The sequence below is a fragment of the Bos javanicus genome, chromosome 6, assembly GCF_032452875.1.
Source record: "Bos javanicus breed banteng chromosome 6, ARS-OSU_banteng_1.0, whole genome shotgun sequence".
In the NCBI taxonomy this organism is placed as follows: Eukaryota; Metazoa; Chordata; class Mammalia; order Artiodactyla; family Bovidae; genus Bos; species Bos javanicus.
In genome coordinates this window covers 29,675,360-29,701,788 of record NC_083873.1, presented here as the reverse complement: position 1 = coordinate 29,701,788, position 26,429 = coordinate 29,675,360, and the positions used below count along the sequence as shown (strand labels likewise).

The 26,429-nt window shown below is 40.2% G+C and overlaps 1 protein-coding gene across 30 annotated transcripts in view; it reads left to right on the top strand.

Annotated features, from left to right (window-relative positions):
* Positions 1-26,326, top strand: part of BMPR1B (bone morphogenetic protein receptor type 1B) — a 454,161-nt gene extending 427,835 nt beyond the window's left edge. For all 30 annotated transcript variants that reach the window (XM_061419616.1, XM_061419639.1, XM_061419635.1 and 27 more), the window contains 5 exons: positions 5,968-6,160; positions 7,166-7,463; positions 16,814-16,989; positions 20,867-20,997; positions 22,503-26,326. In XM_061419616.1, coding sequence (XP_061275600.1) covers positions 5,968-6,160; positions 7,166-7,463; positions 16,814-16,989; positions 20,867-20,997; positions 22,503-22,628 — 924 coding nt within the window. In that variant the 3' untranslated portion in view covers positions 22,629-26,326. The remainder of the gene's footprint in view (positions 1-5,967; positions 6,161-7,165; positions 7,464-16,813; positions 16,990-20,866; positions 20,998-22,502) is intronic.
* The last annotated feature ends 103 nt before the right edge of the window (positions 26,327-26,429 follow it).

Below are 26,429 nucleotides of genomic sequence, written 5' to 3'. Positions count from 1 at the left end.
ACTAATACCTCCCGTGGAGGTCATACACCAGACAGAAAACCACTTGTGAAGTAGCTGTTATGACCAAACTGATGCTACTTAGGATATAAATCTTTTTTTAATGTAAAGTTCTTATCAAATTGCTTGACTTTTTATTCTTAGAATTTAACTGATATATAACAAATACCATTCTTACATTTAAAAATGTTTTATTACACTTCAAGTACAGATATTAAAATTCCCTTTGATATTAATCAATCAGATACTTACACTCTTAGAATTGGAAACTACTGTCTTCCTCCTTCTAGCTCATCTTTCTCATTCCTGTGGCGTTCTCTCTCAAATCTTTGACCTTGCCTGTTTCACTTTCCTGCATAACACACTCAATATCCAGTCATGATTGTGGGTCTTCTTTCTTAGCTTGATAAGCATAGCATCCTTCTCCTCCCACCTCTTCCCCACTGGATTCTTAAGCTCTTGCGTCAGCCTTGAGTAATTGTTTTGAAAACACAACATGTTTTTTTTTTTTTTTTAGCTTTATTTTTTTTAATTTTATTTTATTTTTAAACTTTACATAATTGTATTAGTTTTGCCAAATATCAAAATGAATCCACCACAGGTATACATGTGTTCCCCATCCTGAACCCTCCTCCCTCCTCCCTCCCCATACCATCCCTCTGGGTCGTCCCTGTGCTCTAGCCCCAAGCATCCAGTATCGTGCATCGAACCTGGACTGGCATCTCATTTCATACATGATATTTTACATGTTTCAATGCCATTCTCCCAAATCTTCCCAGCCTCTCCCTCTCCCACAGAGTCCATAAGACTGTTCTATACATCAGTGTCTCTTTTGCTGTCTCACACACAGGGTTATTGTTACCATCTTTCTAAATTCCATATATATGCGTTAGTATACTGTATTGGTGTTTTTCCTTCTGGCTTACTTCACTCTGTATAATAGGCTCCAGTTTCATCCACCTCATTAGAACTGATTCAAATGTATTCTTTTTACTGGCTGAGTAATACTCCATTGTGTATATGTACCACTGCTTTCTTTATCCATTCATCTGCTGATGGACATCTAGGTTGCTTCCATGTCCTGGCTATTATAAACAGTGCTGCGATGAACATTGGGGTACACGTGTCTCTTTCCCTTCTGGTTTCCTCAGTGTGTATGCCCAGCAGTGGGATTGCTGGATCATAAGGCAGTTCTATTTCCAGTTTTTTAAGGAATCTCCACACTGTTCTCCATAGTGGCTGTACTAGTTTGCATTCCCACCAACAGTGTAAGAGGGTTCCCTTTTCTCCACACCCTCTCCAGCATTTATTATTTGCAGACTTTTGGATTGCAGCCATTCTGACTGGTGTGAAATGGTACCTCATAGTGGTTTTGATTTGCATTTCTGTAATAATAAGTGATGTTGAGCATCTTTTCATGTGTTTGTTAGCCATCTGTATGTCTTCTTTGGAGAAATGTCTATTTAGTTCTTTGGCCCATTTTTTGATTGGGTCATTTATTTTTCTGGAGTTGAGCTGTAGGAGTTGCTTGTATATTTTTGAGATTAGTTGTTTGTCAGTTGCTTCATTTGCTATTATTTTCTCCAATTCTGAAGGCTGTCTTTTCACCTTGCTAATAGTTTCCTTTGATGTGCAGAAGCTTTTAAGGTTAACTAGGTCCCATTTGTTTATTTTTGCTTTTTAAGATCCATGTCTTTGCAAATATGTCTTTCTGGAGAGTTCCTCAGATTATGCCCCATGTTTTTTCTCTGTGACAGATTAGACTGAGCCAGTTTGTTTAACTTATGTCATAACAGAAGTTTGCACAACCAATGCAGCAACCAATATAGCTTAAATGTTTAAAATAACATTGAAATTGGTATTAATGTACCTGTGTCTTTAGGTGGACTCACATCTCTTTTGAGGTGGAGACTACATTTTGTCACTTGGCATCCTGGGATGATTAAAGAGGCTGCTCAATTATTTATTTGTTAAAAAAAAAAGAAAACTTTCAACTCCCAACTTTTGGTATCTGTGAAAATACTATCTTATGTCTGTAATCTGGGTACCAAACAACAGTGTTTGGCTATTAACCATATACGGTTAAGAGCAGCCAGGTTTCCAGAGGTCCAGCGCTGGCCAGATTATGGCCTTTAAAGGATGATCTCATTTAATCCTCATAGCTGCTGTGAGGTGGTGTAGAAATGTATCCTGTATCACACATCAGGGGCCCAAGCCCACTGGGGTCAACCAGCTGGTCCATGGAGAAGCCAGGAGTCAAACCCGGGTAATCTACCTTTAGAATCTGTGCTCCCAGTGCTTGTGAGCCAAATGTTAAGTAAAATTAAGACCTGCATTCGATAACAACAGGATGGGAAGAAGGCTCCTATCACTCACTTGAGCGAAGGGAAAGCCTCGGTATTGTTTTAAGATTTGTTTTTTAAGATAAACAGTACAAAAATGTTCAGTAGTCTCTCTTTGTATTATGTGAGTGAGTATCTCACCTTAATTCCACTTTGTCATTTATTTCATTAACATAAAGGGAAAGTTCATGTCTTGTGTATAAACACATACTTGGAACTAATATTTACTAAGTGACTTTGTATATAAATCCTCTAAGGGAGGAATATCATAGAGTGGTTGTAAGAATTTTCCCTGATATATATATATACACACACACACACACACACACACACACACACACATACAGACATATACAGACATATAAATATGCCTGGCATTTTGAATACCTGCATACTATGTATTTAATCAATAGTAACACTATTTATTTATACCATATTTATCTGACCTTGTAAAGGAACAAAAGGTGAAAAATCTGTCCAGTATGCAACATTACCATGGTCTTATTAAGCAGATATGTTAAACAGTGTATTTATGTGTAGAGGTGTGTACTTCGTTAATTCAGGGACATAGAGCACAGAGGTTTCTAGGGTCCACATGGGCTTAATTTACCATTGGACACTATCAGATAACTGATCACTAGATAGAAAGACATTTCTAAAATAGTGATAACCCTTATAATCCTTACACAGTGAGTTGTCCTCACTTTACATGACATAATTCTTCTCTGTTTTGAATCACAATTATAATGATTGTATTGAGTTTGTATAATCTAACTTTCAAAATTGATATCTAAAGATGTCATATAGAAAGAAAGTTTGAGTGCAGAAAGATCTGAAACATTAACTAAATCAAATAAAAATGCAAATAAATGACATAGTTAAAACATTTTTCAAAATGTATTTTTGGGTCCGTAGATGTTATAATAAATCTCAAAAGAGAAGTATATTTTAAATTTCTGAATATAGTTTAGTGAGACTTTTCATTTTGAGATAAGTTGCTCCTGTTCTTGTGAACGTTGCCAATTTCGTCTGTACTCTTATCAAATTCATTATATATGTCATCATTAGAAAAAAAGTGGACTTAAAACTGTTTATATTAGGAAATGATCTGTGGATTTACACAAGCAATGCTTTGTAACAACTGTAAATCAATAATACTTCTTTAATCAATGTAGGAAGTCTCCTCTCAGGCCAGTAGTTTAACTGCTTATGGATGGCCCTCAGCTGCTCGGCGCTCTTGATGCTTCTGCTCCCTTGTTTGGGAGGGAAATGGACTGACTGTCTCCTGCAGGGCCTTTCGACTCCTAAAGGGAGGGAGGCTCGTCTACGCGTACACTTGATGCCTCATTTCCTTCAGCCTGAGTGACTTAACGGCATGTCAGCAATGCTTTTATTCTTTAATTCTTTTAGAGGAAAAGAAAAAGACTTTATCTTGTCCCCAAAAGCTTTCAGTCTGATATTAGTGCTGTTAATGATTCTGGCAAAGGATAGCATTACGTCTTGAATTGATGAAATCATTCATTAGACAAAAACAGAACCCATCCCAATTGGTAGACATCCGTGGTAGTCAGAATGCTAGCCCCCACAATGTCCATGTCCTTAGCCCTAAAATCTGTTGTTTTACAAGGCAAAGGGGAATTAAAGTTGCTCATCAGCTGGGCTTCCCTGGTGGCTCACATGCTAAAGTTGCTCATCAGCTGACCTTGAGATGAGATTATCTAGGTGAGCTCAGTATAGTTGTTGTTGTTCAGTCACTAAGTTGCATCCAACTCTTTGCGACCCCATGGACTAGAGCACACCAGGCTTCCCTGTCCTCCCCTATCTCCTGGAGTTTGCTCAGGTTAATGACAGTAGCTCATATATATAGTTAACTCAGTATAGTTACATGACCCTTAAAAGTATAAATACAGAAAGAAACACTTTAAATTTACTTAATGCAAAGCCTATCTCTGGGAAGAGTACATCCCAACTTTCTAAGCAGATCTTATGAGAGTTCTATGTTTGATTTTTTTATATCTCCCAAATTATGTAAATAGTCACCAACACTTAGCCCCTTTAGTCATGGTGTTTTTAAAAACCTAAGCACAGACTGAATGCTGATCATGTGTAAAGAGACATTTAACCCCTATGCCGCTTGAGCCTCTTGTTTTCCTTCTGCCTGTCTCTGCTGCACTTCGTAATTCTTCAGAGCGCTCTCATAGCTTTGCTTTTTCCCCAGCTCTAATGGGCTGTTCTCCCTTTCCGTTTTACATTTTTGGTTGTGAGAGCCCTTCCACCTCAAAGCATAGTTTTCAGTGATTTCTTACTCCTTGCTTATGTTTCATTCTGTCTCCTACTCTTCACATTCGTCACACATCTCACGCAGTGTGGCATTCTGTATCTGATGTTTCCAGTATCTGTAATCTGAAGGTGTTAAGTCTATTTGGATTCTTCCTCTTGCCTCATTTGCAGTGGGTGTTTCCTTTTGTTTTAAGGCATTTACCCTGTGGGATCCTCTCTCTTTCCTTTCCCTCCCTCTATTTTCTTTCTTCCCTTCCTTCTCTCCCTCCCCTCCCCACCTTGGGGATTTCCTTTATTCCCTTGTGAGCCCAATAATGCATTACACTTTTTTGTTTCTTTTATTTTATCCATGACCAAGCTGTCAGGTGGCAGGAGCTCCTTCAGAGGCTCTAGTATCCTTCCATAGTAGTGGAGTGAAGCATATTCTGTAATAATTTCCTCAAGAGAGGATTTGTATTTGTTTTTGCCAGGAGCCATGGTGGTGGTGTGCTAGCAAACTAGGGCAAATTTGGTCCCATTCAGTGGTCCAGGCTTAATGCTAAAGCCCAGGGTTCGGTGTTTCTCATTTTAAAAGGGTCAGAGTTCATCGTCTAGATCTCAAGGCTGGTGTTATTCTTTGCCCATATAGCAGCCTGGCATTTGTATATGCTGAATGCTCATCTAGCCCTGCGCTCTTCTTAACTCTTCCCTTCCTCTTTTCCTTCCTCTGCCTACACCTCCCGCTTAGAGATTTCCTCTGCGAGTATTTCTGAGTATGCCCAACAGTGCAGTACCTTTCTGTTTTGTTGTATGTCATCGAAGCATATAGTGGTATGGTTCCCTTCAGAGTATCTAGTGGCCCACGCTAGTGGTAGAAGTGAAAAGTATTCTTTTCTGCCAGTTACTGTGAACCCTTCAAGTGTTTTTCTCTGTGAAAATAATAATTGGTAAAATGAAATAATAATTTGGAAACAATACTTCAAGCACTCAAAACCAACAGTCTCAAATGTATATTTAAAAGAGGGCAACATAAATTAATAAGTAAAATTAATAAGTAAATAAAAATAACTTGTCTCACCAGTCTCCTCTGTCCATGGGATTCTCCAGGCAAGAATACTGGAGTGGGTTGCCATTTCCTCCTCCAGGGGATCTTCCCAACCCAGGGATCGAACCCGAGTCTCTTGTGTCTGCCGCATTGGCACACAGATTCTTTACCACTACTGCCACCTGGGAAACCCATATAAAGAAAAACTACTGACTAAATATATTTTACATGCAATTGTTTTCTTCTCTGAAGGAAAAAATAAAACATTTTAAACAAATCTGTACTGCTCTGAATACACTAACAGTGTGTTGGGGGATTTAACAGGTCCAGAGGACGATAGCAAAGCAAATTCAGATGGTGAAACAGATTGGAAAAGGTCGCTATGGGGAAGTTTGGATGGGAAAGTGGCGTGGCGAAAAGGTAGCTGTGAAAGTGTTCTTCACTACAGAGGAGGCCAGCTGGTTCCGAGAGACAGAAATATATCAGACGGTGTTGATGAGGCATGAAAACATCTTGGGTGAGTATAAGTCTGTATTAGCGATGTTCAGGGTTTCCTAGCTTTCCTCGCTTTTTCTGTTAACATCTGCATATTAACTCATCTGCCTAGACCCTCTATGAAATATATAGACATTTTCTTTTTGGCCTGAGCCCAAGAATGTCATGCACATCTAATGGGAGACCTCACAGGAGGAATGACGAAGGCACTTCTATGAATGGATGGTGGGCTTGAAATGAAACATGTTCAAATTATTTTTTTTTTCTTCAGGGACAGGAAATGCAAATGCAATACCAAAATTTCTCAAATTTCTTAGGGATTTGAAGGAGCACATTTTTGTCTAAGTACTGTGAAGTTATGGGAATTTTATCTGCAGGGTTTATTTATATCCAGAGTTTATATTGAGAATTGATTTCCTTTTTAAGTTAGAAATGATCTAGCTGGATTATTCAAGTAGAAAGAGTGTCAGCTAATCCTGGAGTGTGTGCCTGTTTTGTAAACAGTGTCTTATGTGTAATTATAATACCATGAACTATTTACTGTTAACTTAGAAATAATTTAAATATCAGCTACTGATTGGAAAGGTATCCTGTCTTCAGATACAAATGCTTAGTGTTTCTCCACCCCTGCTGTTTTGGTTATCTGTGATGGGCTTCCCAGGTGGCTCAGTGGTAAAGAATCTACCTGCCAAGCAGGAGATGCAGGTTCAATCCCTGGGTCGGGAAGACTCCTTGGAGAAGGAAATGGCAACCCACTCCAGTATTCTTGCCTGGGAAATCCCATGGACAGAGGAGCCTGGTGGGCTACAGTCCATGGGGTCACAAAGAGTCAGACACAACTTAGGAACTAAATTGCAACAATGATGGGTATTAGTAATTTAATGCTCTCATAAGCACAATCAGAAAACCGAATGAGATGCCGAATAAAAGACACCTATGACAAAGGATGATCGTTGAAAAAATGAATTATCCTGGTAGTATTTAGAAAACACGTAGCTTCAACCCTTTTTGTCTTCTTTCCTTTTAGGCTTCATTGCTGCAGATATCAAAGGGACGGGGTCCTGGACACAACTGTACCTAATCACAGATTATCATGAAAACGGTTCCCTCTATGATTACCTGAAGTCCACCACCCTAGATACTAAGTCGATGTTGAAGTTAGCCTATTCCTCAGTCAGTGGCCTGTGTCACTTACACACTGAAATCTTTAGTACTCAAGGCAAACCAGCAATTGCCCATCGAGATCTGAAAAGTAAGAACATCCTCGTGAAGAAAAATGGAACTTGCTGTATAGCTGACCTGGGCTTGGCTGTTAAGTTTATTAGGTTAGTATCAAGGTAAACAAATATACTTTTTATGGTTCTTTTCTATCATTTTTTATAGATGATGTATTTTGTCTCTCAGGGCTTCTAGGATATTTAGTGGAGGAGGAATGTTGCTAACTTTGACTTTTCCTGGAGGGGAAAAAGAAGAAACATCTTCTTTGCAACAAATAAACAGTGTTTGGGTCAGTTCTATTGTTTCTAAGCTTATCAGTGACCTGACTTCAAGACATTGTTCACATAGGTTTGAGCTGTCATGAATCTGTTAAGAAAAGAAGTTGCTAATGCCTGGGATTGTGTGCTCAGAATTCTGCATAACATTTGTTAGGTAGGAAGAGGTTTCAGGAAAGAGCTACAATTATGTAGTGATAAAGGCATTTTTTATGTGTTATAAGAAAGATAACTTGCAGAGGTATTCTATGAGAAATGTTAGAAATGAATAAGCAACAGAGTGCCAGTATTCAGCACTGCAGCTTCTGCAGGATGGGCAAGAAGAATGCCCATAGCTGGGGTTCTGGTTTGCTTACCTTTGTTGTATTCATGGCAGCTCCTTTATCGTGTAGGATTTAATTAGAAAGATGATTCTTCTGCTTTGAAAACAAAACGAAATGAGTTTGCAAACTACAAGAAAAGAGGGATCATCTTATACCTGCTTTTTAAAAATTCAGTTTAGGCCCAGCTTTTATTAAATTATTGGACCTTATTATGGATTTTTTCCCCCAAAGAGACTCTGTAGAATATGGAGAAGGACATAAAGGAAAAGCCAAGACAAAGAATAAAACTGACGAGAAAGGACTAAGGGATTGGTATTTTCACCCAGAAGTAAAGATGGAGAGGTGATAAAATGATAAATCCTAAATATATAAAGGTCTTCACCAACTGGGGAAGGTAGAGGGTAGCAAATTGAAGTCCTTGGTCTTTAAAAACAAAGCAGGAGGAAATGCTTTGGACTGTAGATTCAAGTTAGAAATATGAGCTCCTGCTAATAAAGATGATTTGAATCTTCTCTCTCTTCTGAATTCTTTTTTCTGACCTACACCCTTTTTTAAGTCTCATCTACCACAGGGAACTTTCCATGATGCTTCTTAAATTGCCAGCGTTTCTCCTTCCCTCCCTGTGAAATTTCTTAAGAGTTCTAAAGAGTAATTTGCTTTCACAGTCCAGCAGTTCGCGGTATTTGCAGTTTGGCTGCTGCTCCGTCTCTTCTGAAGCTCCTTTACTGAAGGACAGCATGGATTTTGTCACCAGAAGCCTTTTTTCCCATCGGCCCACCTGCCCTGTGCCCACACTTTTCTTGCTCCTGTGTTCCTAGTGTGTTTATTCCAGGTTCTCCTCCTTTCTCTCTGTGGGTTCTGCTCTCTTTTTCTTAAGCATTTTTCCACTTCTCAATATCATGCTGCACATGCTTTCTCTCCCCATTTCCCAGTTTTGGTGGATCCATTCTAAAGTGTGAGGCTTATTCCCTTTGTTCCCTAAGATTGCTCAGTTGAATGAATTCTGTCTCCATGATATTCCCGCTGGAACTGGGCCAGTTGGGGGCCTCCTACCATTTTTCTAGATTCTGGAGTAAAGCATTTTGTAGTTATTTCCTCTTCCCAATTTGTCTTTTACATACTGCTGCAAGATATACTTTCTTGAAGCATAATTTTGGGCATCATCATAATTTCATCATTTGCTCTGGCTTTGGGTTAAAACGTAATTTCTCTCACACCTCTGAGTGTTTGTAATATGCTTTTATCTTTATCTGAATACCCAATATCCTCTCCTTTATTTTAGTAGCTACTACTTCATAATTTTATCCTTTAGAACCCCTATTACCATTCCCTTACAAGCCTGGCTTTCAGTGAGTTTCTGTTGTATGGTCATCAGTGACTGCTTTTCTGTCATTGTCACTGGAGACGAAGTTCCGTGAAGGTAGATACCATGTTTTTCTTAAATTTACATCTCTAGTCTTTCCTTGGTGCTCGTTATATAGGGGTTGCTTCAAAATTTTGTATAAAGCTTAAATGAATGATTCCATATGGACTATGGGATGAAGGGAAAAAGCATTTTTTTTCCCTCTTATCTCCAGGGATTTTTCACACGCTGAATTAAATATACCTTTCTATTTTTATGTCCAATTTATATGGACATAAAACTCTCCAATTTATATGCTTTATTTTGCAAGGCTGAACTTATTTGTGTGTTTTCCATGTATACTCCATGTTTGCTACTGGTTTGCTTTTGGCTAGACAGCATATGGCACTCCAGTACTCTTGCCTGGAAAATCCCATGGACAGGGGAGCCTGGTGGGCTGCCGTCTCAGGGGTCGCACAGAGTCAGACACGACTGAAACGACTTAGCAGCAGCAGCAGCAGACAACATATAGCTTGGAATGCCCTTGCGTCTCCATGTTACTTAATCCAGTCTCAGAGTTACCTCTAAGTCACTTTACTCATCCCCCAGGTAGGAAGGATGACATCATCTCTTCTACTCCCATGATAATTTTCTGACCCTTGCCTGCCTGACCCTGTAATTATTTTAGTGCATGCCTCATCTTACCCTCCTCTTCACTGGGCATCTTGAGAGTCCATGTTGTTATGTGATGTTTCTCATTTGACATGACATAGTGAGTTACCCATTAGAGATATTATTTTGAATCAGTACTTGTTGGCAGTATCAAAGTAATTAAGAACTCATTGTCTTAATAGACCTTAAAAAAAAAACCAGGAAAATGAGTATCTATTATATTTCTGAAACTTAGTTCTGCTTAATGGGAATGAACTAAATGAACTCTCAAATTTCATACAAACCCAGACATAAGCAGTGGAAGGAAATACATTAAGGGATAATTCAGAGATTTATTTGGCATATATTGACTGTTTAATGGAGAGAGGAAGGATATGAGGATACTAGCTCAGATGAACAACTTCAATAGCTATCGCAAAGACCTCATATGGCTAACTAGCAGCTGTGGGATCATTTACCACCCTGGGCCTCAGTTTCCTTTATATTAAATGGATGTTGAATTTGGTAATTGGAAGTCCTTTTCATGTTTTTATTTCATATGTTTCAGAGGAACTTTGGTCTTCTCAATTTTTGAGCCTCACTTTTAAACCTTGCTGTACACAGTTCTTTGGTTTTCACTCTGCCCGACTTTCCTGTTGCGGGGGAGTATGAAGCATATGTGCACAGATATTTACAGCATTGTACTACAAGTGGGGTCAAAGCTAACTCAGTGTTGAGTTCTCAAACTTCACATGTGAACTTCCTGTGAGAACTTAATCTTTGCTGTGGTCTCTGTGTGCTAAGTGTTCTCTCAGGCTTTTAAATCATTTTGGGGAGGTTTCCAGTGATGTTTGGAGAAGGAAATGGTAACCCACTCCAGTATTCTTGCCTGGAGAATCCCGTGGACAGAGGAGCCTGGTGGGCTGCTGTCCATGGGGTCTCACAGAGTCAGACATGGCTGAAGCGACTTTGCATGCATGCATTGGAGAAGGAAATGGCAATCCACTCCAGTATTCTTACCTGGAGAATCCCAGGGACAGAGGAGCCTGGTGGGCTACCATCTATGGGGTCGCACAGAGTCGGACGTGACTTAGCCGCAGCAGCAGCCAGTGATGTTCACAGAGGGTGGACAATGCGTTAGAGGTTTCCTGCTCACTTAACTTATTTATGCTGTATTGTTTTCTTCGTGCACACTCTTGAAAATGATGTAAGTGCTGATGCACCTCATCAGCCGAAGGGAGATGGAATCCGGGTGATGCCACGAGAGACACTCCCATTAACCTTAATCTCTCGGGATAAGAAAACAGTGAAACGTGGAATCTCATGAAGGAACTTACAGAGCTTTCCACCCTGCCCTCTGGAGGATCACACAGCCCCTCTGGTACTTCAAGGACAGAATGATATGTTTTCTTAGTGAGGGAGTAAGTCCTGCCTGGCTTATGGCCTTTCAGGTATTATATTTTATATAGAAAGCCTACAGTGAAGACTGGGCTGTAACACACATCTCCAGATTGATGCCTGCCCATTTGTCCAAGTGCAGAGGAGATGGAGAGTCTGGCCCAGAAGGTTCTCAGTGTTCTTTGTCTCTCAGTGACATACACACCACTGCTTCTGGTGTGTATACTTAGTGGTTTTCAAAAAAAGGGACATGGTTAAGTCACAGACCAAGCATGAGTGGCAGCACGCCCAAGCAGGGTTTCTGCAGCCTCATCCACCTTCTTGAAGAGTTTCCATGTCAAGCTTCTCTTTCTAAGAAACCCTGAGATGTCTCAGGGTTTACTCATAGGAGCAGTGAATTCTGTTGGTGCTGCAGAAAACCCTTCTCGTTGGTTAACATCTGCCTAGGCAGAGCTCAGTTCAGCAAGTCAGTTCAATAGCTATTTGCAAGATACAATAGGAGAGATGAAGGATGTGCATAGTCCCTTCTTCTATGAGAATATTTCATGCTTTGAAAGGCATTTTTGTCTTTCTAACAAGTGATTCAGTATTCTCTGCTGTGGTTCATGTGTGGTTAGTTTCTTGCAAGAAATGTGTGGTAACATTCCTTGAAAGAATCTCTGCTTATGGATTCATAATTAGAAGCTTAATTAATATAAAAAAATTAAGGTTAAGATAGATATTATACTTTTAAATACCTGCTTTATTCCCTGCCATCAAAATAAAATTCTTTCTGTCCTTTTTCCAGTGCATGAGACCCAAGAGTTTAAGGCACACCCTGCTCCACTGAGTTGGAAGGGTGCTCAGGTTCATTCTCTGGTCTCTTAGGATCCTGGAAGGAGGCCCCACTTCCAGCCTTTCTGCATCCACAAGGACTCTTTGATTCTTTTCCTCAGTTTTACCAACACCTGCAGTCTACACGCCACTGTAGACACCAATATTGGGCCACTGCAGGCAGCTGCCTGGGCACAGGCAGTAAGAGGCTGCCCGGTTTGTAGACAACATAACCCATTAAAATGATCTCCATGTGCGGAAGTTCTAAACAGTGTCAGTGATAAGATGCCCTCTCCCAGGAGAGGGCCTCACCTCTACCATCCTCTCCTTAGTACATATAGCCTTCTTGCAGCTTCAGAGAGAAAAGCCTTGGTCTTGTATCTTTTTCTTCTTCTATGTCTGTCTGTCTGTTTGCGTTTTCCCCACCCCCCTTCTCTCCGACACACACACACACATACACACCCTAAGTCATCTTTGCTTTCCTCCCCAACCTGGAGTAGTTTCCTTGAAATCTCTCACTTGCTTTGTGGCCCCAAATAAGAGGTGCTGCATCCATCTCTTCTTGCCAAACTCTTCTCTTGGCCCTCCCATCCTCCACGGAAAAGGAAAGCAGGGGATGGTGAGGCCACCTGCCCTCGTCTGCTTCTTTCTCTCTCCTGGGGCCTTTCCTTCAGGTACTCATACCTGTCCTTAAAGATCTGCATCTCGTCCTAACGCTGGGCCTGGGGAAGAACCCCTCTGATTGTACTTCCTGTCCCTTCTGCTTTCTTTGCTTTTGCTGCCCCAGTGCTAAATCACTTTAATTTCTCTTTGTGACCTTGAAGAGAAATACAAGTTCCATTTTTCTCTCCCCTTATTTGGAAACAGCTAAGATGATGTGACTGAATACCTGGGAGAGAAATGTAGTTTAATTACTTTCAACTAGGAAAACCCTCATGAGGCAAAAGGGACAGAGCCGGATGTTTTGGAGAAACTAATACTTTATAATGTTGGATGGAAATTACTTATAATAAGTATGTTTGTTCTTTAACATATAGTGCTGAAGGCTTTTGCCATTGGGTTGATAGTCCTGTACAAAATTAATTTGCTGAACAAAATGCAATTTATCTTTCTACATGGCTGCAATGTTTCATTTTATGGCCTATGTATAATAGAGATTTTTAAGTTTTTCTTTAAATCATACATAGAAAAGTTTACTATTAAAAAACCTTTTCCTTCTTTCATTTAAAGTGTATTCCCTACTGCCATGTGCAAGACACGTGGTGAATGGAGACGGAGTGGAGACCTGCTCTTTAGGGACAAACCCAATGATTATGATGTCATTCAGGGCTCAGAGGAGTTTACAGTCTTTGGTTGGAAGATGAATATTCATTGAGATGCCACAAAGGAGAATATTTATTCAGGTTCTTCTAGGGGAAGATATTTATTCAGCTCTCCCGGGGGAGATAGTTATTCCAGCGCTGGTGGGAGGGCACTTAGGATGGAAAGCACAGGGTGGGAGAGGGACAGTAGTGGCTAGGGTACTATGTAAGTAAGGAGATGGTTTTGGAGCATCTGATGGACAAGCAAAGTCCTCGACCAAGTGTTTTTTCCATGTTTGAGGGAATGAGAGTCTAGAGAACTATAAATAGTCTGGCCATCACAAATCCTAAATCTGTTATCCTCCAGTACCAATTAGTTTTTAGTTTTCCCATAGATGTCTCCATGCCACGCATTCTGTTAGCCCTTCTTGACCTCCCAAATCCAACTAAAAGATTAAGGACTAAGTATAAGAATGGAAAAGAATTATCTAAAATCGTTACCAACTGAGGTTATGAGAGTATGCCTTTGGCCTAAATGTACTCCTGTGGGGCCCATGTTCTTGGTTTTCTTTCCCAGAACATGTTCTGGCAGATGATTTAAGCCGTTCGCCGTCTTCTTTCCATCTGCAAACCCCCATGCTCGTTTCTCTGCACAGAACCCAGAATCCTCTGTCCAACCCAGCACTGGTTTCCCCCAGTGGTTCAAGGTCATAAACTATAACACACACAGGTTACACAATAATGAAGAACCCGCTGTGTGTTCACATGAGAGGTGTCAGTGGGTAGAAGAGGAGGAGAGAAATTGCTTTATAATTGAAGGGGGAGCCTCTGTGGCATCTTTGACATCTGTTATTTTCCCACATTATCATTCAGCCTCTTCTCTTTTGTGTTCCTTACTATGTACTCTTTAGGTACACGGGTGACCTTTTTCTATTATGTCCTGCTGATAAATACTGTGATTCATATTTTATACTCTTTCTAGCCTTAGAAAAAAGCCTAGAGCACTGAGACCTACATTTGCTGATGGAAAGGAGTATGAACTCTTTTTTTTTTTTTTCATTTAAAAAAATTTCCTTTAACTGTTATTTTAGGAAAATGGGCTCCTTCAGAGTTGTTGCTTTTAAAAGATCTTGAGGGGCCTAATGAGTATCCTAGTGACACATCTGGTGAAATAGCTTTAGCTAAAGAATTTTAGATGGAAGCGAATTTTAAATGGTAGTAAGAATGAAGCTTTATAAGTTTTAGTAAATGTTAACAGTTTTGCGATCTACAGCGGGATAACTGCCACCCTTCAGATTTTCCCAATGACACTGTGTTTTATGTTTTTGAAGATAGAGATTGAGGCAGTAAGATCCGACCCCAAGCTGTTTTTTTTCTTCCCCCAAAGCCACTGTGTGGTGGTGGTTGCCCAGTCGCTCAGTCCTGTCCACCTCTTTGCTGCCTCGTGGACTGAAGCACACGAGGATCCCCTCCATTATCTCCCAGAGTTTGCTCAGACTCATGTCTACTGAGTCAGTGATGCCATCCAACCATCTCATCCTCTGCCACCACCTTCTCCTTTGGCCTTCAGTCTTTCCCAGCTTCAGGGTCTTTTCCGTTAAGTCTTCCCTTTGCATCAGGTGGCCAGAGTATTGGAGCTTCGGCATCAATCCTTCCAATGAATATTCAGGGTTGATTTCCTTTAGGCTTGACTGGTTTGATCTCCTTGCAGTCCAAGGGACTCTCAAGAGTCTTCTTCTGAAACACAATTTGAAAGCATCAGTTTTTTGGTGCTTAGCCTTCTTTATGGCCTACCTCTCACATCTATCCATGACTACTCGAAAAACCATAGCTTTGACTTTACAGACCTTTGTTGGCAAAATGATGTCTCTGCTTTTTAATATGCTGTCTAGGTTTATCATAGCCCTTCTTCCAAGGAGCAAGCATCTTTTAATTTCATGGCTGCAGTCACCCTATGCAGTGATTTTGGAGCCCAGGAAAATAAAATCTGTCACTGCTTCCATTGTTCCTCTTCTGTTTGCCTTGAAATGATGGGACTGGATGCTATGATCTTAGTTTTTTGAATGTTGAGTTTCAAGCCAGCTTTTTCACTCTCCTCTCTCACCCTCATCAAGAGGCTTTTTATTTCCTTTTCACTTTCTGCCATTAGAATGGTATCATCTGCATATCTCAGGTTGCTGATATTTCTCCCAGCAATCTTGATTCCAGCTTGTGCTTTGCTAAATTTGCTGTTGTCTGTGATGCAGTATGATGAACAGTGTGGTATTTGATATATGCAGCTGTTTTCTGCATTGAGGAAAAAGAACAAACATATCAGTGGTTGAGAGTGAGTGGAGTCTGATGAAAAGAAAAAGAAAAACTCTTGGGAATCAAGAGAAAGGAAGGTTTATCACAGATTTTCTAGAGACTTCAGGTTAATCATGAGGTTTTTTTTTTGTTGTTGTTAATCTTTTCTGTTTTGCAGTTGATTCATCCATCAAAACAGGGGTTCGTTGCTCCATATTTCCTCTAGTTTCTTTTGAGCTGTGGGACTTGTTGAACTCGTGATGCGTGCTTAGCATTGTGCTGGAAGTGATGTTACATGTCTCCTCTCATTAATTGTCAGCTTCTCATGCAATCATAGTTTGGCAGATTTGCAAAGTGGGTTCATAGCTCCGGCTCCAGCTCACTGCACTGAGACCGTGGTTCCCACATGCCAGCCTGCAGATGACTGTCCTTCCATCAGGAATTTTCTCCCTGTCTATGCAGAATAATAATAATTAATAGATCATGTTGTGAAATCGTCTGGAAGCTAAAGATAATATATTCAGTTATTTTCCTTTTTATTAAAAAATACATGTTATTTGGTTTATGAAATAATAGTGCTAGTAGAAATCCTTTTTATAGGTCTCTGCTTATCAAAGTAAAACCTTTGCAAATCTTCGTTGATCCTCTCCTCCTGTCCCTTCTTACTTGTTTGTAGCTGCAAAAGCCTCCCAACACTTGGCTTAAGAAATACTGTCTCAAATAAACCAAATTCACATGTGCATCTGCCAGTTTTAAGGGCTAATATATGAAGGGATGGACGGTGATTTTGACATTGAATAGGTATTTATTCATAGCAATAATGTAGAGTTTACACTGATCTTGTGGCAGTGCTATCTTACATGTTGTAGCTTCATTCTGCTTGTCATCTTCATTGGGTTTTGACCTGTGATTATCGAACTTTTGGCAAGAAATTTTTTAGGGAAACGTTACGCCTTGAAAGGATATCCTTTCTCACCTTTCACTAAAGCACCGAATTAGGAATCCCCCGACCTGTCATTCATTGGTCCTCTTCAAAGCTGATAGCGCTTTGCCTGTCTTTCTCCTTAGTGACACGAATGAAGTTGACATACCCCCCAACACTCGAGTTGGCACCAAGCGCTACATGCCTCCAGAAGTGCTGGATGAGAGCTTGAACAGAAACCACTTTCAGTCTTACATCATGGCCGACATGTACAGCTTTGGACTCATCCTTTGGGAGGTCGCTAGGAGATGTGTATCAGGAGGTAAGTGACAGTGATACTCCTGGAGCTGCTGCAAATCCTTTCTCTCTGGTCAGAAATCAGAGTTATTGCATTGTTTACTAAATCAGATTTGATTTGATTTTCTCCTGTATTTCTGTTGATGCAATCACAGTCCTCCCAAACCATGGGATTTAACATCTTAGAACGGTCTTCGCCACCTTCCCTCCGCCTGCTACTACTGCTGAGTCTCTTTCAGGCACACTGCCAGCTTCCTCTGGCCTTTTCAGAGCTCACCCCCTTCTACCATGTATATTGTCTCCTTTCTCTCCTGAGCTTTTCCTCCAGCAGGTACTCCATCAAGTCAAACCCCCTTTCCTACCCCTTCCAGCTTCTGGCCTCACCCCGAACATCAATGGCCCCTTCCCTGTGGCTTCCTCTGTACAGATGAAGGGAGACACATCAATGTGGGGGGACACCCGTTGTTTAAGCCCCTAATTCTTGAATTTCTATGATACGTCCTCATAAACGAGCTTGAAAGCATCAGTTTGTATCAAAAGGAAATTAAAGCATAAGAGTGTCATTATTGTTCATGATAACTTTTCTGTAAACATAAGGATTCCTTAGTAAAACTAAGAAAAGATTTTTTTAAATATTCAGAGGTAATACTTTGTAGTGTTTCGTTTATTGCTGCATAATTTGCTCTCGGCAGATTTGAACATCTTTTAGGTGAGGAGCTGAGTTGCAGGCTTTTCCGTATCAAGTGCCCTGTTTATGCCTCTACTTTTGGTTGTGCTGGTTCAGAAAGTAACATTGCTGCCTTTCCTCAGGATGGCTGGTTCCTCACTTTCTCAAAAATTTGAGCTTATCCAGGGATCTGATAGAGCAGCAGGCGCTTAACTAGTACAGGGATTTTTTTCTTGGACCTGCCATTTATTTGTGAACCTTTGATGCGTTACTAAATTTTTCTTTGTTTCTGTTTCCTTATTGTCAGAAGGACGTGAATGATTGTATCTACCTCAGATGGTTGTTGTGAGGTTTCAATGATTGTAAAAAAGAATTAAAACTGCCTGGCATATAAAGAGCACTCAGTACACGTTAGCTATTATTTTTACTTTTCATTTTGGTTGGTAGAGACTTAACTTACGTTTAGAGTCATATTTAAATACGAAGGAGAAACAACAGATCAACAGGTATTCATACTTTCATAGAAAGATCATCTTCAATGATGCCTTCTAGTCACTCTGGGAACTCTGTGCCTCGTGTAAGCAGTTAAAAATAGAAAACTTTCCCTCTGAAATAAGAGACGTCTTTAGGTCAAAAGGAAAGCGAATGCAGGACAAGTTTCCTAAACAGATATTTTATAAATCTCCTTTTGTAATTATGATTTCATGCTTTATTAAGAGTAAACGAGTCTGTTTTTGAATAATATGCTTACACTTATTTTTTTATTAAGATAGGTTTACAGAAGTTAAAGGAGTAGTAGAGTGTAGATTACTTTTCTAATTATGTTTTCTTGAACATCTAAAAGTGAATAGGGCTACAAGAAGCCTTTATTTGAAAGCTTGTGTGCAGGAATACAGGAGCCAGGATTCTCTACTTAGGAAACAAGCCAACCTTATGTAGACAGCAGAGTATTAGTTGCTTTTCTAGGGCTGTCTTTGCCTGTGGGGGTTAGAGAGGTACTAACATGTTCCCTTATCTCCATATGAGATTGATGTATATTTGTCAGAAAGACCCGGCTCTGTCTAAGACCAACTGTATGGCATCGGGCAAGTTACTTAATCTTTCAAAATCAGCTTTACTCATCTGTATAGTGCTATCTTATAAACATAGTTCTGAGAATCTAATAAGATAAATTATAACATATACTATTCATGCCTTGCAGATCATAGACTCTCAGCAGATGAGTTTCTTTGCTCTTCCAGAGGAGACAAGCACAGAGATTCTGTTCTCTAACATTCTCCTTTGTGAGGATATTGGAAATTTGGGGTTTATCTTTCTAGTCTGGATACTTTTGGGTGAAGCAGACATATCCAGGTATAGGCCTTTCAGACTTTGGGAGAAAAGAGAAATTTTTGAAGTTTCAGACACAAAGGCAGCAGTTGTGGAAAATTTTGATAATGTTATTGCATGATAAGGAGAGAGGAGTAAGGCCTAGAGCGCAAAGACAGACTCCTGTGAATTGATAATTTTGTGTGGTTGGCTTTGTGTCTGTGGTGGCCTGTACACCCACCTCACCACCATGCATCCGTCCAGCCAGGTAAGGCACCAGCATTAGGCACCAAGGAAAATCTGAGCTGAATGAGATCAATAGCATCCTCGCTTAAGATTTCCAGAACCATCATTTTGAGGATTAGGAAGGGAGGAAGAACGGGAATGAAATGAGCATCTCCTGTCCAGGAGACCTTTGCTTTCATTGTCTTATGTGGAGATGACACACAGCAGAAGGAATTAGTGACGTAGATAGTACATATATTTTTGATCTGTAATCTCAGCAGGGGACAGAATAAATGGTGAGTTGGAGTGATCTGAGAAAACTTTTGAACCTTCTGGTCCTTCATGATTATAAATGGGTTTGAATTTACAAGAAAGGACATAATAAAGTGTTAGTCACTCAGTTGTGTCCAGCTCTACGACCCCCATGGACTATAGCCCACCAGGCTCCTCTGTTCATGGGATTTTCCAGGCCGGAATACTGGAGTGGGCTGCCATGCCCTTCTCCAGGGGATCTTCCCAACCCAGGGATCAAACCCATGTCTCTTATGTCTCCTGCATTGGGAGGCAGATTCTTTACCACTAGCACCACCTGGAATATAGTATTCTAAATTTTCAGTGTGTAAGAATACATTCTGATGATTAAGCAGAAAGAAAGTGTACATCTGACATTATGTTATGCAGCCATGAAATTAAAAGACGCTTGCTCCTTGGAAGGAAAGTTATGACCAACCTAGATAGCATATTCAAAAGCAGAGACATTACTTTGCCAACAAAGGTCCATCTAGTCAAGGCTATGGTTTTTCCTGTGGTCATGTATGGATGTGAGAGTTGGACTGTGAAGAAGGCTGAGCGCTGAAGAATTGATGCTTTTGAACTGTGGTGTTGGAGAAGACTCTTGAGAGTCCCTTGGACTGCAAGGAGATCCAACCAGTCCATTCTGAAGGAGATCAGCCCTGGGATTTCTTTGGAGGGAATGATGCTGAAGCTGAAACTCCAGTACTTTGGCCACCTCATGCAAAGAGCTGACTCATTGGAAAAGACTCTGATGCTGGGAGGGATTGGGGGCAGGAGGAGAAGGGGACGACAGAGGATGAGATGGCTGGATGGCATCACTGACTCGATGGACTTGAGTCTGAGTGAACTTGGGGAGTTGGTGATGGACAGGGAGGCCTGGCGTGCTGCATTCATGGGGTCACAAAGAGTTGGATACGACTGAGCGACTGAACTGAACTGAACTGAGGATACACTGCCAAATTTATTATGAGATTCATAATCTCATATTGCAGTAGTAGAAATAGTTACATATTGTACAGAATGAGTTTGGGGTGTGTCTGCCAAATTTGCACAAGATTTATATAGATTTTTAAAATTTTGGCACAGAGTACAAGAGCAATTATAAAATCAGAAGTAAATTTGAGCTGTTTGTTTACTTAGCTTTTAGAAGTTAGGAAAAAAGGCTTGAAGGTGTATAATAATTTTTCCATGTGCTTTTTATTCATTTTTTGAATATTGTGTCATTTGGGCCCATTTTTTTCAAGGTTGGTGGGTTTTTGTCGCATTTTTTTTTTTTTTTTTTTTTGCTGTTTTTCAACCTGAACTTGTCTTTGGTGCTGATAGAAATTTCCTCTGAGAACAGTTTGTTTGTTAGACTTTTATTTCCTCTTCACAGAAAATAATAACCTTATTAAGATCATATTTTCAGGTATAGTGGAAGAATATCAGCTCCCCTATCATGACCTGGTGCCCAGTGACCCCTCTTATGAGGACATGAGAGAGATTGTGTGTATCAAGAAGCTGCGGCCCTCCTTCCCCAACCGGTGGAGCAGCGACGAGGTGAGGTTGGAGGTCTTTTCTCCTTTTGCCAAAATTCCAAATACTTATTGCAGGAATTCGTCTTCTCTGTTGGGACGATAATGGTGTGTCATTGCAGGAATTTATATGGAGATAAGTGCAGTATGTTACATTATCTGTTCCTTTCTCCTGTTTGATTTTGCTGCTTCCAAAATACATTGAATGGGTCAGTATTTAGCCGACATAACTGATAACATGATTTAATTTACTGGTGATGTCCTGACACTTGCATAGAGGCTGTTACTTCTCCGAATGTGCGTGTGTAAAATATCATGAATTTTCTCCATGACAGACTCACATACAGCATTCTCTCATTTAATGAGAGAAGAGGTAGGCATCTGAAGAATTGAGTTTTCTGTACACCGAAGTGGTACAGGGTGACCTACGTGAGATGCCTGACTGTGCTGTGGGTCTTCCTTAATAAGGATGACGTGATGCTGTGGGAACAAACCCACGCTCAGTCGGGCTCTGAGTGCGTCCTGGTGAAACCTACACAGCAGGTCTGAGAGGAGCTGCCGGAAGCAGGAAGTGAGCCGGCCAGCCTTGCCTCTCGTGCCCGCTCTGCGCCTTGCTCACCCCTTCTCCATCCACCCTGGGAAACTCTGGACCCCTCAGACCTGGAGTGTCTGGCAGCACTTGGGGGAGTGCCACATTCTGAGAGGAGTTTGAAGCATCCCTTAAAAAAAAAAAAAAAAAAAAAACAGTATCCAAGCCAGTGCAGACAAATGGACAGAACACTGTTTATAAACTAATTCTTCAGTGTTAATTGCATTTAAAAATAACTTTTGATTCTTTGGTTTTGTGGCCAGTTACTGAAATGCTAAATAATACATATGTTTCCCAGTGAGCTGTGCAGAAAGCTTTATAAGATGCTGGAGATTATATTATTTTGAAGGTGATTATGGGCATTGATATTGCTGAGTCCCTTCACTGAGGATTTCTAATGAAACGAAATGGTGCTTTTCAACAGGAAGGCCGATAATTGACATGCCACAGGAGAACGCAGGAGAAACTTGTAGTGAGGCTGTGCACAGGTCATTAATCTTGTTAAATGGTATAGTGTGATGCTGTTATTGTAGCGGACAGCTATGATTGAGGAATAACCACGTTTGTTTGACTAGTATGGAATTAGATAAAAGATTTAAGTTCATCGAGTGTTAGAGACAGTCCAGGAGTGTGCAGCGGAATACAGGCTCCCTGGGTATTTCTGTATTTGTTTAATCTGACTTCAAAGACACTCTTCTACAATCAGCAAAGCCACCTGCTTGCTCCTATCACAAGCAAGACATGAAAATTTGTTTTAGTCCTTTAAGATTTGCATGAGAAAGGAATTTTTATGGAATATTATGCCTACATGCTTTTAAGACTATCTTTTAAAAGTACATTCAAATTTCAGAAACCCAGAACTAAAAGCCAGTATCGAGTGCCAGCCTTACAGATCATACGTTTCTCTCGTGTAAGTCCAGTTTTCCTTTTCCTTCCTGCAGTGTCTCAGGCAGATGGGGAAACTCATGACGGAATGCTGGGCTCACAATCCTGCCTCAAGACTGACAGCCCTACGGGTTAAGAAGACACTTGCCAAAATGTCAGAGTCCCAGGACATTAAGCTCTGAGGCAGGAGTAAGTGTCTCTGGACAAAGCCAGCAGATATTCTTCTGTTTGTGGGCAGAGCAAAAGATGTTCCAGAAGCATCCACAGTACCAGCCTCGCACATCCTCCTGCTCCCCAGAGGGTGTATTCTTACCTCTCAGGGAGCAGCCTGGACAAACAGAAGTTTCCAGAAGCACGGATTCCTCGTGTCTGTCTGTAGGAGGGAGAAACTGCCTGGGTAATTTGTTCAAGATATGATGCATGTTGCTTTCTAAGAAAGCCCAGTATTTTGGGATTGCCTTTTTTTTTCCCTCAAAAGATAATTTTGCCAAAATAAAACAAAAATGTAAATGTTTCAAGGTATATACTATTTTAGTTTAAAGAATAACAACTAAAGTTCTTCCCAGAAACTCTGCTGGAAGGTAAATTAAAATATGTGTTTCCATTGGTAAAATGTTGTTGCACTCTACCAACCAAAAGACAATCGTTGAAGCCGGAGAACCGAATGGAACTCATCTTAAAAGCCCCGACGTGCCCCTGCCTCCTCAGACCACTCTGGCCAGCCCTGCACTGGGGCAGCCACAGCAATGTGAACGCACCTGGGTGCCGGCACCGCCTGTGTGGGACCACCTCTGGGGATTCCCACCCGTGACCTCCTGCAGCTTCAGAGGATGTGGGACAAATGAAGGTTTTGCGTGACTCTACTAGAAGTAAATGTTAACACTGTTCTTCAGAACCACTTTGTATTTCTGATTCTGTTAGGGTTTTTCTTTCATTAAACACAAAGCTTTTGTGTGTAGGACGTTGAACCCCTGCATGCTTTTGATCTCTCAAATGAAAGGATCAATATTAAGTGGCTGTCAGTTGTGTCGAAGACAAGGCGCTTTAAAATAGAGATACTTTGCTCTTGTGCTCTAAGAAGATGGTGTCAGAAAGGTAGGCGGTGAGGATGGAGGTGCACGTGGCTTATGTCTTAGGTGTGCAGAAGAGACCTCCTCGGGCGCAGGGGGAAAGGTGTGCATGACTTACTGTGTACGAGGAGGGTTTTTTGAGTTATTATCTGCCTTTTCTCTGTCTGAGTTTAGAGGAGAGGAAACTTACATCAGGTTAATTGAACTAATTTTAATTAGATAAATATAACTTCCAAATGGAACAGCAGAGGAATGCTAGTGGAGACCACAAGATATTATGGCTGTCGTGACTGAGTCTAGAATAGATACAGATGGAGGATGTAAGTCTTAGGTGATAGCATCACAGGAGTGCTGACTCAGTTTATTTTTATTTTCATGATGTTCAACTCACTTTTTAATTTATTATTGTTTTCTTCTCCGTGGCACTTGTGCAGAACATCTCTCCAGCTATTCAGTTATGTAGGCATAAAAACTTTGGAGCAGCAGGAGTCAAATCATTGACAGGGCTAGTATTCCTTAACAACAGGAGCATAATAAAGGGTACAATTGTACACATCCCTCTGAACCTTATTCATTTGCTTCCCGACTGTGGTTTTTTTTTGCTTCTTAGAATTCTGTTGTGTTTAGCAAAGAATTGGGAAGCCCCTCCTCTTTGCCCTTAAACCGCCCCCCCCCCCTCCGCCAAAACAGCAATTCTGTTCTTCCCAGAATACTCCAGGGGGCAGTGTTTTATAACGCATTTTCATTTCCCCACTTGGTGGCTGAAGGATGGAGAGTTTTTGGAAATGTGACAGCTGCATGAAAAATGAGAAAATATTTTCCTGACTTCTGAAGTGAGCTTGCAGCTGGTGACTGGTTCCTCCAGAAAGCCTCCAAAGGCAGAGACTGACTGTGAGCTGTGCTTACCGTCTGGGGGAAGCAGTGTTCTGTATTCAGCATTCACTCCCCAATGCTTCATAACCACAGCTCCTTTGTAACAATATTTGCTTAATCCTTGAATATGAAAAAAAAAGTTTCTGCTTTTTCAAAGATTAAAAACAGTTGATTCCAAATATAATTATGATTAGAATGCTGCTTTTACTGATATTAAGATAACCTGAGTAATAGTGTAAATGTTCCATTTTCTTAGGTCAAATATTCTTTGTGATTGCTTAGAAGGGAGTATGTGGCTAAAGCTAAGTGTAATAATCATCTGAGCCTAGGAGAGAAACTTCAGTGCCTCTAATCAGACCATCTGCAAAACAAATAAGTACACATTTATGTCAGTTAAGTGGGGACATGTTTGTGTTTCTTGATTTTCCCTAAATTTAGGTGATGTTTGGGCTTAGTGCTTAGGTAACAATGTGGTTTTGTTTTTCATAAGTTCTTATACATGGATAACTTCAAATCAGAATATACTGTGGAGAGGTGATGATTTGAAGGTAAGCTAGATTTCTAGGGATGTGTTGGTTCCTGTGAAAAATGGAAAGAAATTAAGATAGTGTCCAAATTTCTTTCATATAATTTGTTTGGTTGCTTTAGAAAAATGGATAGCTTACTCTCTAATTCCCAACCTGGTATACTCACTGTGGACATTTAAAAATTATTCCTGGTATACTTAAAAAGACATGTTAATTACTATTGTGTTTTAATGATATAAGAATTTATTTATGAATAGATTTTTTTTCCTGTCTTGCCAAAATCCACCTCACTTAGGAAATATTAAATTGTTCTTAAAGAGACTACCTACTCACTTCCAAATAATTAATTTTGATTTTTACATTTCTGGTAGCTCAGAAGTGAATTTTATTTTTTTGTTTTGTCTCTCAATAGAATAGTGGGGACCTGGAAATAATGTAGATGATTGCTTACTTTCAGGACGATTTCAAAGACTACAATTTTCTTCTAACCTTTTCGCTGCAAAGGAATCCTAAAATATTACTTGTTAGCTAATATAAGTTTTGTATGCTAAGATATTTGGGTTTATAGTTTATGTATGTGTGTGTATATTATATAAATATATGTATATATAAATACTATGTTCAGTTTGGAGTCTGGCACAACTCCATTATGTGGATTAGAGAGTAAAATATTACGGATGATAAAGTACTAAGTGAAACATAATATTTATTTATATAAAAGGGTGTAGATTGTTACATCACAGGCAGCAGTGTTATATGAACATTGTGTGTGAGGAGACAGGTCTCTGACCTCCTGAAACGCGCTGCTTGAAAGACACTAGTGACCATTCTTTTTATTCTCAAAACAAAACTTCTTATAAAATACGCTAAGATTTTATTTACAGGGAATTCTTCGACACGTTTCAATTGCTGCGTAAGCAGGTAGAGCGAGGACTGAATACTGATCGACTCTCATGTTTCTAGAGTCATGCATATTCGTTAGAAGTGACAGTGTTTTGTGTTGTTGGTCTGTTCTTCTTTGTTGGTAGGTGGAAAGGCACTGAAAGAAGTACAGTTTTTTAAACTTGAAAAATTCTATAGTTATAGCTCCTTAGAAAACTTAGTCACATAGCCATGGAAAGGAAGGAAGGCATCAGAAGTGACTTAATTTAGCACTTATGATTCCTTTTGTAAAACAAAACAAAAATGCCATATTTTTTGGAGAAAAGTTAGACTATATAAGGGATTTTGTTGTCTGTTTCAAAAGAAGACTCATTTGTGTTCTTTTGGGGAACCAGTGCCTTACTGAATTTGTATATACTGTAATTATTCAGATCTAGGGAACAAACAATTGTATTTGTTACAAATTGTATATGGCTTTGTTTTAACATTCCCCCTAATAAAATGGTTTCATTCTCCCCTTGGAAAGAACACTCTGTTGTCCTATAGTTGTGCCTGTTCTCTGTCTGTAAAAATGTCATGTTGTAACGGGCAGGAGAGGTGGCCGTGGACAGCGACGCGGGTGAGTGTGTGC